This window comes from Pezoporus flaviventris, unplaced genomic scaffold (assembly GCF_033815535.1).
Source record: "Pezoporus flaviventris isolate CSIRO_AGI_PZ_B2104156 unplaced genomic scaffold, CSIRO_AGI_Pfla_v1 ptg000007l, whole genome shotgun sequence".
Lineage (NCBI taxonomy): Eukaryota > Metazoa > Chordata > Aves > Psittaciformes > Psittacidae > Pezoporus > Pezoporus flaviventris.
In genome coordinates, this window is record NW_026892555.1 from 38,399,554 (window position 1) to 38,412,729 (window position 13,176).

General features: G+C 40.5%; 1 protein-coding gene across 2 annotated transcripts in view; it reads right to left on the reverse strand.

Moving 5' to 3' along the window:
- Window positions 1-2,335: 2,335 nt before the first annotated feature.
- The window catches only part of FAM110B (family with sequence similarity 110 member B), a 110,100-nt gene continuing 99,259 nt past the window's right edge, over window positions 2,336-13,176 (reverse strand). For both annotated transcript variants that reach the window (XM_061448430.1, XM_061448431.1), the window contains one exon: window positions 2,336-5,591. In XM_061448430.1, the coding sequence (XP_061304414.1) occupies window positions 4,177-5,289 (1,113 nt within the window). In that variant the 5' untranslated portion in view covers window positions 5,290-5,591 and the 3' untranslated portion in view covers window positions 2,336-4,176. The remainder of the gene's footprint in view (window positions 5,592-13,176) is intronic.

Genomic DNA, 13,176 nt, shown 5'->3' on the forward strand with positions numbered 1-13,176 from the left:
AGGACAAAACACCCTGACCAATTTATTTTCTTGCACGGCACAAAGGGACATTAGACTGTATCTGCATTTATATTCATTGCCAAAATAGGCAACAGACCCTTACTGTTCATCGGAACAAAGCTCCAGATGCTCTTATATTCTAAACCTAATGTGCTCAGCTACTGATGTGGCACCATTAATCATATGAAACGTGAGTTTTATAGCCTCGGAAAACTGGAACCCCCAGATTTACTGATCTGACTACTCTGCCGAATAAAAAGTTTGTTATGAACAAGTGAGCTCTGAATATAATGCAAGAAACATTATCATCCCATAATCAATAGGTATCTGGAATACTGTTTTTAAGGTTTAGCTCCTCTCCTCCGACAGACTGAAATTATTCAGCTCTGCAGTGCAGAGGTCCATTAAGCACTTTGTTTTTCATTGAATGACTGGAATCAAACACGTACGGCCTCCATGGATGGATAAACTGCTGTAAAAAGAGATAAGTCAGCAATACTGACTGGCTCTGTTTTCTGAGCGTGCCTTTTGATTTCTGAATCTCTGCCAAAAGCATCATCATTCTGTGTTTACCCTTCAAAAGCCCTCGGTCACTCACAGGATGCATAAGCTCGCAGCACAGCACTCCCCCTTGCAGGAACAGTATTCACAAAAGAGACAATTTCTGTGCTTGGATCTGTGGAATTTAAATTTGTGGCACAGATCCTGTATCCCTCATCATTCACAACATTGTTACTACATAATATGAAGTGATTAAAAGACCAGTTTTACTTTGCTGCCCGCCTCCTTCACTCAGAGAAATGATTTATCTCTCTGCAAAGCTTTCAAAGTGTACTTTGTCACATCATTTTCCTTTCCCTCCCCTGCAAGTCAAAATAACAGGACCACCACACAAACCTCTGGGTGGTTTCTTTTGTGTGTGTGCCCGCGCATATGACTTCATAATACTGAAAACATGCTGTGGTTTTCTTCACTTCTAGGGTCAGGTCTGCCAGTACCGGCTTTCACAGGACACCACGGACTTGCATCTCCCTCCAGAGCTGCTGCTGCAACAAGAGTTGCTGTTTAACCATGAATGCTTGCTGTGCACTTTGCACCAGAGTAAATACCTGCTGGAGACAACAGGAACATGACCAGAATGGGTCCCTGATGAGGTGCTTAATTATTACAACTCCCTGCAAATTCAGCCTTTGGCACTCAGGGATTTCTCCTAAGGCAGAGACAAACAGCATATCCTCTCAGTATGATGGGATTACCTGTCTGCAAAGGCAAAATGGTCACTCCCATTTGAAAACAAAGAGATCAGGCACCAAAAGATTTGTTTTAGATGCAAACATACAGGTAAAAGCAAAACTATAAATAATTAAATCACATCTGCATCAACTGTAATAAAGTGACAAACGAATGCAATTGTTACCTGCTTGTTGAAAGCCTTGTGGACATTTTGCAATCTTCCGATTTCTATTATTGCAGTCTCACCAGAGTTTCAAGTTCAGCTGACTGTGAAGGTCTGGGTCCTGTAAAAAGTCTTAATTCGTGCGCACATTGTCAGAAGCAGGGATAGTGAAGCCAGAGCCTGTGCTGTGTCACAGGTGCTGCTTAAGATCCCAGCTGAGGAAATGATCTCTTACAGATAGCCCACAAGCCTAAACTTCTTGTGTCATTAAAAGGAAATGAATTTCTCAAGAGCCTATGGCTTCTTAACAAACCTTGGGAAACAAGTTCAGAATACCAGCATATGTTCTAATCTATTTTCTAGTTATAAAGGCTTCTTTATTACTGTTTTTGGCTGACAACAGCTGAGATAGCCTGTTTACCATCATTCCTAAAACACTTGAGAGAGAACAATGTGAGTGCATTTTTATTTCGGTTTTAACTTTTTTATTTCATTGCTGTACAGCTGCATTACAATTGGCTTTAATCCCTTAAGCATTATTTTCCTTGGCAAAATAGTCACTGAACTGAGTAGAACTTACTATTGGAAAAATATGCTTGAAAAACCAGTGTGATGTCAATGCCAACTGAAACCCATGGAGCTTAAAATGTCACAAATGTGCCTGTAGCTGAAATGCATCACTCGTTATTTTTTTGACTGAACTAGGAATGTTGTAAGTCTTAGGTTGTGAAGCCAACTGTAAAAACCATAGAGCAGCCTCCTGAAACTGTGTGCTTTTTTTCCCCCCCCCCATGAACAATCATTTGGAAAACAATTATATGAAACTTGAAGTAGGGTAATTCCTACTGTGCGGCTTTGCTTCCATTCTCAGCTGCATTAACTGTGGCTATCAGTAAGAAGTTGGGCTACAAGCTTCTCAGAGAAACAATAGAACCCGACTTTGTAAAACATCTTTAATATTCAAATATATAAATAAGCACTACTGAAGAATAATTCAGAAGACTGCGGTGATTCATTATGAACAAATGCTATAAACGGGAACAGTAACATTGCTAGGTAAGGATGAAGCAAGCTATTTTAGGAGTCTTGAAAATCTCTTCTAGTTCTTCAGACAGATCATGCTGCTATAGTTACTTTATAAAAAATTATATTCTGAAAAGCACTTTAGTGAAAGAAACCTTTTACTGGAACTATTATTTAACCAAGACCTTCTACAGCACTAAAACACACTGCAATTGAGTTCCTGATATAGTTTTAAGAAGGGGAGGGGTAAAAAAAAAGAACAAAACCCCTACCATACCTGCACCAGTAGCTATTTATTAGCATAACACTCTTCCTTTTAAAGATTTCGTAACAACTGAAGTATATACAAAGTCTTACAGCATTTACACAATAAAAAAAGTTTCCTATTAGCTGATGAAGTATAACGTAGTGCTGCAGTTTACTTCAAAGCATGTATACAATAATAATGAAGCAGACCACTGTACTTTCAACTTCTCTGCTACCACACCACTACTGCCAGATGAAATGACAGTTAATTAAACCACTGGGAAGACACAGATTGTCAAAAGATTTGTAACAGGTTGATCTGCAGCACTAACCATCATAAGGAGGAAAAAACAAAGAAAAGAATAAAAGCTACATACTGTCATGTTTCTACACTTTCCTAGAGCTGTAACAAACTTTCACAGCCTTAGATATAACATATGCAAGACAACATAATCACAACTTTTCAGATATAGTTCAGCTACTGAGTGTATTTACTTCTGAATAGGAGGCGCTATATTGATATGGCTGTGTGTTTCCATTTTTGTTCAATAACTGTTCGAATAGCTCTACAAAAAAATTTAAAGACAGCATGGAGTTTGTAGTCATGATGTGTTTGACTAGTAAAGGCATTCAATATCAGCTATAGGATCTAATCATTCCTGTCAAAAGTTTAAGACCAGGAATCTGTAAGTAAAGAAATCAAACCCACAAAATCCCACACCTCCGCTGTTTTCATCTGTTGACTCCAACCTTCTTTAAGCTTTTCCAGCAGGGGTAATACAAAATCATTTCAATGCTTACACCAACCCAAATGCAAGCATCATTTAGTTTATGAGAGGTCAAACAGATTCACTAGACTACTTCTGCTGTAAAACTGAGGAAGCTTATCTAGAAAATAGAAACCTTTACTGAACAGTCCCTTACTACAAGCAGGGATATACAGTTTAGCAACGATACATAATTTAAGAACTTAGCATTCTCTGCCTTTTAGAAACAGTTTTACATGTGCCAATAATGCACTTTCTACAAGAGAGAAGGCTGTTTTGCCTACTGTCATCTGCCCAAACCTCTTATTTTGGCCAGTTCTGCTTTTCTTTTCCCCAAAGGGTTTCTGTTTCAACTTAGAAACTAGCAACGTCAGTTGACAATATCTGTATTAAGACAAAAAGTGACATATATAAAATCCACAAGGAACCACATAAATACCAAAGAAGTCATATAACCTTTCCATGTAAACACTTTGATTATACTGAAGCCCTAATTAGATTCTCGTCTTAAACTTTTGGCAGATAATGTGTATGCTCAGCCAGGCTTTGTAGTTAGTTACTGTTCAAGTGGAAGCCAGGTCAGCTCACATGTTGACAGGCATGCAACTTGGAAACATTGCACAACAAGCAACACAAAGAGATTTGAGAAGGGTACAAGACTTCAAGTAGACTTCACAACCCTTCACAACTGAATATTCACAGACAAAGATACAGTCCTTGCTTTTTCTACGGTGGATTTTTTTCTCACACGTGGGACACTTTCTGTGACTCTCTAGCTTGCTTGATGCTATACAACCACTTGATGATTCTGGCATTCCTTTCAATGGCAGAAATGCCATATGGCACGCGGTCATTGGCACTGTCATCGTTTCTAAGGTCACTGTTGCTGTCCTGAGACTGTTCACAGTCTGAGCTAATCATGCTTGCGCTGCGAAAGTTGAGGGATATAATATCAGAGTTAGCCCTTGCAAAGTTTTCCATTCCGAGGTTTTCAAGCTCTTCAGGATCCAGTCCGCAGTAGTTAAAGAACCGTTCAACATCTGCATCAACACGAAAGTATCTGTCGCTTAAGTCTGATTTTGATCGCTGTAGGGAGGGTCTTCTGCTAATTCCGCATCCAGACTCGACTGCCTCAATCTCTGGGGATTTCAGGGTGGTGATGGCAGCGATTTTGGGCTTCGGAGGCAAAGGCGGGGCTGAGCTACTGCAGGGTATTGCTTTTAAGGGCTTTGCACTAGTTACTTTCCTAATGTCTGAGGAGCTGTGAGAGACATGCAAGAAAGTCTCTGCTGACTGATCTAGGAGCCTTCTGCTGACGTTGGAGCTGCTCTCCTGCGGGCTGCTACGGCCCTGCGTGGGATAAACCTTCAAAGATTCAGCGAATGAGTGTCGGTTCAGCTCTGTTGAATCGGTTCTGTGGGGTGGCCAGTTTCGGGGACCGTGCTTATGCCCTGAACCCGAGCTGGAGCCTTCGGAGCTGTTGATGATGTTCTTCAGAATCTCAAGCTTCAGATTCTCCCTCTGGACGCCGCTCTCAGTCTTTGCATTGTTACTGAAGACTTTCAAGGTGGGGCTCCCCAGTGCTCTTTTGGCTGCGGGACAGACCGGGGGCTTTGCCAGCACTGCTGGCTTCACAGGCTCCTGCTTGGCATTGATGACCTCCTGGCTCTTGACATATTTTGCCTTGTCGGCTTCCAGCCTCTCCACTGCACTCAGTCTTTTTGGATTAGGCTCCGCCTGCCTGCGAAAATAGTCGGGTCCTTTGTTCAGGATGCGGAGAGGAACGGCGGACGTGAAAGTCACGGCAGGGCTGACCGGCTTCACCATGCTACCTGTCGGTAGTGTTTCTGTAGGCATGTTTGGTGGTCTTTCCCCCGCAGCCGTTTTGGATTCTTCTCTGGGATCTCCTAAATGCACGGTGCAGAAACATGTACATTAAGCACAATGAATAGCCAATGAATCCTGGGATCTGAGCGTTAGCAGCAGCGCCTCATCTCACAGCTCATTAAATAACACTGCGTTTCTCTTTTAAAGGCAGCCTTTGTAGGGCAAGGCCACCTGACACAAGTCCGTATTAGTCTGCTCCGCTGACTCCTTTCTTCTCGCTGAAGGAGGTGGGAGTCTCACTCTTCCCCCTGCACGCCGCTACCGGCAGCGATCTGAAATGCAGAATAACCAACCACACGTTAGTGAGAGCGCCTGACATCAGAGCGATAGCAACAGCCGCCTCCTGGCCCTCCTCTCCCACTGCCGGACGGGATGCAGCCGCCGCTCCTGACAGTGACGCAGGGGAGAGGGCACTCAGAGCTCCCTCTCGCCCCACACCCCGTGCATCCCACAGGAAATGTTTCGCTTATTATTTAATACAATTACACTGGAAAAGAAAACAGTTAAAAAATTGAGCCCCACCATGACAGAGCTGTGCATTTCTGGGGGAGAAAGGGAAGCAAAATGTGACAATCCAGAGACTTAAACCCATTATCTCCTGAAGATCAATGAAAGAGCACTTTCAAGGTAATATCTTTGCTTTGATTAGTTGATCCGTGTGCATATTTTATATCTAATCACCAAGCATTTTTCTCCTTATAAGCAACATAAATCTAAGAAATGTATTTTCCTTTTTTATTAAATGCTGCAGAAGGCTGTCTGGTCTAAAAAGCAGAGAGCACACAGAGCCATATAACATTTTCAGTGCAATGCACAGCCTTCATTGTTAATCTAATATAAAATCGACAATTAAAAAGTAGGAGACCTTACTAAAGCCACCAATTCCAGTTCAAAGTCCTGCGTGAACATTAATCCCCAAAGCACCAGTGCTCCAGCAGTAAAATAAAGCTTTCCAAGTTCTTGTGCTCACCTTACAGGCGCAGCAGAACAACAAAAAAAGGCTTTCTTTTTGATGAAAGGGTTAGGGAGCACACAAAAACATTCTGACTGGGTCTGAAAGAAATTCACATTTAAAAATAATCATTTGAGATTTCTACCAAGAACTAACTGCAAAGGAAGTTTATGTTCATCTAAATTATTTTAAGATTCTATCACTTAGGATTGTCACAACAGTCTAAAACCCAACACCATGGACGATGTTACAAGTGTTGTAACAATCTTTCCCACATGAGTCACTGAAGGGCACTTATCATGGAAACTACTTTTCAAGCAGCGATTTCGCTAATGGGTCTCATTTATTTTATTACTATGCCATTAATCTACGTTGCCCTTTTTAATATCCCATTTCTGTTATCACTGTGCTCTTCAGGGAAAAAAAAGAAAAGCAGCTGCTACTTCTTCACTCATCCTAAGGAATGCAGAACAGCATCCTACCCAGGGATGACATCCTGTGCTCATCCATCAATACCCAACTTACTAATACAGGGTGTGCCATCAGTACACTGTTTACATAAATAAAACAAACAAAAAAAAAACCAACGAAAATAAAGGAATTCCAGCTAAAGAGACATTAACAGTAAAAAGAAAGCAACTGCAAGTATTGATTCCCAGAAATACATGGTATGTACATCTAAATCGTCCAAGGTCAAAGCAAGCAAATAAAATATGTAAACGCTGTAATGAGATTATAGGAAAAAGCTGAGTTTTCTCCTGAAAGCTCACTGTCACAAGCCTTCCTCAAATACAAACTAACATATTTAGGTGGGTGATAAACCAGACACACATTCAGGCAATTGAAAGGGTAGTGAAATGTTAATTAAGCTTCCCTTTCAATGTTATTTTATAAATCCTAGTGCTAACTCCTCAGCAGTCTGACTTCCTGAATTTTAACTAAGTCTTTCTGAAAAAGAAAAAGCTCACTTTCCTCATTTGAATCAACATATTTATTGGTACTGTTTGGAAATTAGGTATCAAATTTCCAAAAGCACTGAAGGCAATCCCAACAGGCATCTGCACACATACATTTATCTTCTGTACAGACAATCAAATCTTTCCACTTTGCCAGCTCAAAGGCTGATGGCTAAATGTTCTGTTTTTACATTGTGTGTATATATTTGATACTTGAGCGGAAAAATTAAACCTATGTAAGATTTGGGGGTCTCATCAGGAGGAAGAACCCCCTCCAAACAACCAAAACCCCAATTCTCTGTACTTAAATACTGTCACCCAATAAATTAATGCCACGTGAATAAGTGAGACCACAATCCTCCATTTCCCCCTTGGCCACTGTCATTAAAGGCCACCATGGTCCTGCCCCAGACGACAGCTGCCAACTCCATTCTCCACCCAGTGAGCATGACTCGAGGCTACTTTTGGAAGTCCTTCTCCAGCACTTAACAACTTCCTCACTCAGGACAGCCCTGGTGAATGCCAGCAAGAATTGTTTAGGAGGCTAAGCACCTATATTGGCTTCAACAACATACTTATAAGGAAAAAAAGGAGGAAAAAACAATCCCACTGTGCATGCATGTTCATTTGACTGAGAGTGTTTGTTTGCAAACACTTACGGGGCCAAGTGCCTGAAGACAATGGAAATACGGTGTGACTGGCAGTGAGCCTCAGGCATGCCTAGAGAGAAAAGCAAAGACCTGCTGAGGAGCTGGGGCAGAAATGTCCACTTCAGGCAGCACAGGGAACCAGAGGAGTAACGGCCAGGTGGTTAAGTAGCCAGACATGGAGGCTTTGTACCTGTGGGACTGCTGGTATAAACTGAGGTACACGCAGCTAAAAAAGGATTGGCTGTATTTTTGTGTGTTGTTTAACTTGCTCCATTTCACTGGGATGCTGCATTTGAGTATCAAGGGAAATTTTATTCAGTACTCTCATCTCAGAGGGCTAAAAATTATTAACCAGACACTGTTAGAAAAGAAAGTGGTATGAAGGAGAGGTGGATGAATGTAAAGTGCTAATGAAACAACTTCTGCCTGCCTGCTCTGGTGAAGGCTGCAGCTAATTCTGCTGCTAGCTGGGAAAGTGAGCACAATTCCAACAACCCTCTCTGCTGTCCATGAGTACCTGAAACACTGCAGCGACACTAGAGAGCCTTGCTCCTTATTAATTTCACTGGTAATGAAAAAGGCTGAGTAGCAGCACAGTTTATGCTCAGGAAGACAAAACAGTGCCACTTAGTTTCCAGTTGTGAAAATCATCATTGAAGCAACAGGGGTATAGAAATGGCTTTCTTCTGCCTTATACTTTAAAGAAACTCAGGGCTTAGGCATCTGAATTTCCTGTTGTGTACAGCTCTGATACCAGTTTTGCAGTGCCGCAATTTAAGGGCAAATAGGTTTTCTTCATCCACTTGCAGAAAATGTGTGAAATATACTTAGAGGCCTAAGAAATGTTCCTTTTACTCTGTTTACATCCAAAGATCTACTCTGTAGGTGTAATTTTCTCATGGATGAAAATGTTTGTCAGGATTCACTCCAGATCTCCATTTTTACTCTTCTGTAAAACAATTGGCAGATTTGATTATTTAAAGAAAAACAAAGCTAAAAGCTTATGCACATGTTCAAACATAGTTCATTTTAATACTATGCATGCATTAATAAAATCTTTCTTAAAGTTCTAACTGAGTTCCTCTAACTTTCTGTGCCTGTTGCAGACCTGCTGAGCAGAATATAAAACATGCAAAGGGGAGATGGGTTTTGGGCTTTTTAAGCTGTGTTTTTCAGCCAGATACTTAGATTGAGGATTCCTTTGTGACAGAGGCAGAGATCCAAAGCATTTATTAAATCTAGGCATCATGCTCCGATCACTCTTAGATCTGTAATATATTTGTCAGATATTCATAGTTAAATAACACATGCGCTATCTGCAGGATTTAGGGGAACACAACATAGCCTAGAGCAGCAATAGCTATGCAGCTAACATTAACTACAAATAAATCCTTTATAAAATATTCTTTCCTAGATTTAAAGCCAAGACAGTAGGAGAACATACACTGTGCAGAAACTTATAGTCTAAATATGCATTTTTTTTTTAAATTTAAACAAAATGTATGACTTGGCCCCATTCTGGCAAATATTTATCGCTAGGGCTATTATTAACACAAGGTTATGGTACAACACTGAAGTTTATTTTTGATTTCATACCTAAAGCTGCATTCTCAACACAGACTGAATGTCGCTGGCAGCAAATATTGCACTTTCCTTCCTGTCTCTGTGTTGCCCTGTAGCTCCTACACACCGGCCAAGTTTCAGACAGTCGTTGCCTAAAAGCACCCATAGAAGAGCACTCCATATTTTAACAGTATTCAAACTGAAACAAAGCAGTAAAAAACAACAGTGAAAATGTGGCCCAAATGAAATCAGTGAAATTTCTGCTCTTGACTTTGGCGAGCACTCAGCTTCACCCCAAAAAAGCTAAAATGAAACTCACGGTCTTAATTCATCCCTCTTGGATAAATATAACAAAGGCTGACAGCCTTTACTCTACTTTCCTGGATATTTAAAGGCCTTTGTCAATTTTCTTTTTCAGGTGATAAAATGTAGCTACCACTACCTCAAGATGCACCATAAACATCACATAAATTCCAGCATGAGTAATCAACAAGTGATCACAAGATGACTCAAAGAGATCACAAAACAAAATCTGCATAGGAACATAGGAAACAGATGGAAAATATCTGGCTCTGGTAATGACTAGGTACACTTTAGAGCTGGAGGTCCCATAATGGAAATGCTGCTTAGTTAACAGTCCCTCCTAAGCCTATAAATGAGGGTTTCACTGAGGATGGCTTGCTACAGGTCTAAGTTACACTACTGTGTACGTCTAAAACTGATACAAGTTCTTCTGTGGATAACTGTCACTCTAAACCTTATATATTTATGTTACTAAGTTTAAAAATACAGGATAAGCCTAAATAAACTAGGCTTAAATTGACATAAGATAATCCACATCCAGAATGGCAGCAGTATTTCACTTCTGAAACCAATTTTAGATAAACATGTGTAAGGCTATAGATTTGGTCTCACATAATATTAACTTGTCAAGATACAAAATGAGGAGATGGAATAATCTTTCAGATCTACCATGACTGAAAGTATTACTGAAATGGCTGATTTTTAACTCTTCACCCCCCTAAAACATGAAACAGTGAACAGTAAGTGAAGAGCAATATCTCTTCAAATGGATGTTTAAGCCTTCAAAAGGACACAAAAAATGTGACCTAAAATCAAGAGTGGCCGAATTATACAGACATGGGAACCTCCACCAAGTGGGAAGGTAACAACTTTGTCAAAGACAGCCACTTTTCACTGTTGATGTACCATTTCCAACCAAAAACCCCAAATTACTGCTAGCATTAACTTTGTATTAACTTGCGTAGATGAATGTACAATAGGCTGATATATTTATGCTAATTCTTCTTTGCTCTTACATCACCCTCAAAGTCTTCCAAGATAAAACTCTCCATAAGCAAAGCACTGCCACCACTTAACACTCTATTTCAGTGTACACTTAAAATTATGAGGTTTAATGCAGGATGCTGCCATAACTAGAAATGCTAACGCTTACAGAAAAATAGCTTCTGGAAAAATCCATGGAGGTACAAATGCCTGGAAAGCAGGAAAGCAACTTAGCTAAACTTACATACTGCCCCATAATGTGTGCTTAGTGCTCACTGGGAGCTGGATGGAGATGCCCCTCTGAAAGAAAAATCTTCAGGAAGTATTTTACTCCTTTTTAGTTCTGAAATCCAGCACAGCCACATTTCCTACCGAGTAGCAATAATCCACTCTCAGCAATCCTTGCTTCTGGGTAAATACTGCCTTACAGATGCCTCCCAAACATGAAAACTGGTTTCTTTCGAAAGGCGCAGACAGCTGCCCAAATTCACAAGAAAGCTCAGAAATGAAACTTCATCACAACTAGATAGTACATAAAAAATGTAAGTCATCTTATTAGAGTGATATTACATGCTGCATTTGTAAAAGCTATAATGGAAATCAATTCTGTTTACTTTGGACCTCTGTGTTGCTCACACTGTACTGAACTCTTTGGAATAATTTTAGTCTCTCATTTAAACAAAAAAAAAAACAGAAGGGCCTACAAAAGTATAAGAAGAAATGTAACTTTTTGTTACATGTGTAGCTCTAAGCTTTATGTGAATACTTCTAGCTTAGGAAACTGAACTAGGTTTAGGTAGTTCCTAAAGCTTGGGAAGCTTCAGAAAACACCTTTAGGGCTCATTCACCAGTCAGTACCAACGGCTCCAAGTCCAAACAACTTTTATCCTTTTAATTCTGCATTTCTCTGTAGGCATCATGTTTAAATTTATAGCCTCCTCGCTACAACAAGGTCACAATTCCTAATTTATCCTGTGATCTCCTGGGCCTACATTATTTTCCCAGGATCCTTTCTGCCCTTTTAGAAATTAACACAGCCCCCTTCTTCAACACAGGACACTTGGCCCTGGTGCTCCATCATATTTCAGAAGTTCATCAGACCCTGAGACTGGTCCCTGCTGCACATCATTCTAGCTGTTTTGTTCATGTTATCTGGAAAAAGAGGGATTCTTATTTCTCTGCTCCTTCACCTCCTCCTCCTTAAACCACTTCCCCACTGCACCACCCTGTTTTTGCACTGCTCTGCTCTGGTGGAAGGGGCACTGCTACCTGGATTCTGTTTTTCCCTTCTTCTCTACCGATAGGAAAAGCCAGTACCTCATCTACTTGCTCCTGTCTTTCACAGCCATGCTTAGATTCCAGAGAACAGAGGAAGGCAGAGCCACAAAATGTTTTAATAACGAAGCTCGGCAAAAACATTTTAAATGGAACATTATTAATCTTAGCTCACATCTCAAATCTGTGGCAATTTTTAAGAAGTCTGTCTTAAGAGTGAGATGTATTTTAAACTACTCAAATCTTTAAACTACTCAAATCTACTGGCAGTAGGCTCAGTGAAAATCATATGCACTAGTGAAGAAGGAAATAAAAATCTGTCTGCAAAAATGTGGACAGACCTGCAAAGCACCCTCCTTCTAGTGTTACCACAGAGATATGATGCCTCACTAACAGGATTTGCAGGCTCCATACATCAGACATCCACATGGCCTCTGACCACGCAGCAAAGTCTGATCCTCTGCCCTGCAGAGAACAACAGAAGCACAAGCATAATCAGTAATTAGGCAGCTGGGAAAAAGCTCTAACTTTTGCAGCATCCCTCACCAAAAACCTTTCCACTTTGGAACATACAATTTGATGGTAGCATTTTCCACATGCCAGTCCTGGGCCATCTGACACACTCAGATAAATTAAACATAGTCCTAAATCCTTTAAATGTCTGAAGCTTGTACAAATGTTAAAGCACCCTAATGCAGCATATTTGTCATCACCAGTGCAACTACAGGATCAGACTTGGAGTGAGCCCTAGTGTATGTTAAGACTAACCCAACTTGGCTTAGAACAACTTCTTCTGCATGCAAGCTTGGAAAAACTAAGAATTCAAGCCAGATTTAAACTGATAAAGTTAAAAGTATAGCTTTTCAATATGAAAGTTTGTATTAAATGTGTAGTGTGTCTACTAATACAGCCTTGTATTCAGAGACTTGAGGACCTATAACCAAGTGACATCAGTAGGTTCACCACCTTTATAGCTACTGCAGCAAGGTGACATGACGTCCTTCTGAGATTTGACATCTTGCTTCATTCAAACCTATAAAAGCACCTTCAAGCCAAGCACTTGAAACTAACACTGAAAACCACACAAACCTAAATAGCAAGTTCTGTAGGGAAAGAGTCTCTATGTTCACCATTTAATTAACTGCAGTGTTCATAAAGTTTTGGGACACGAGAG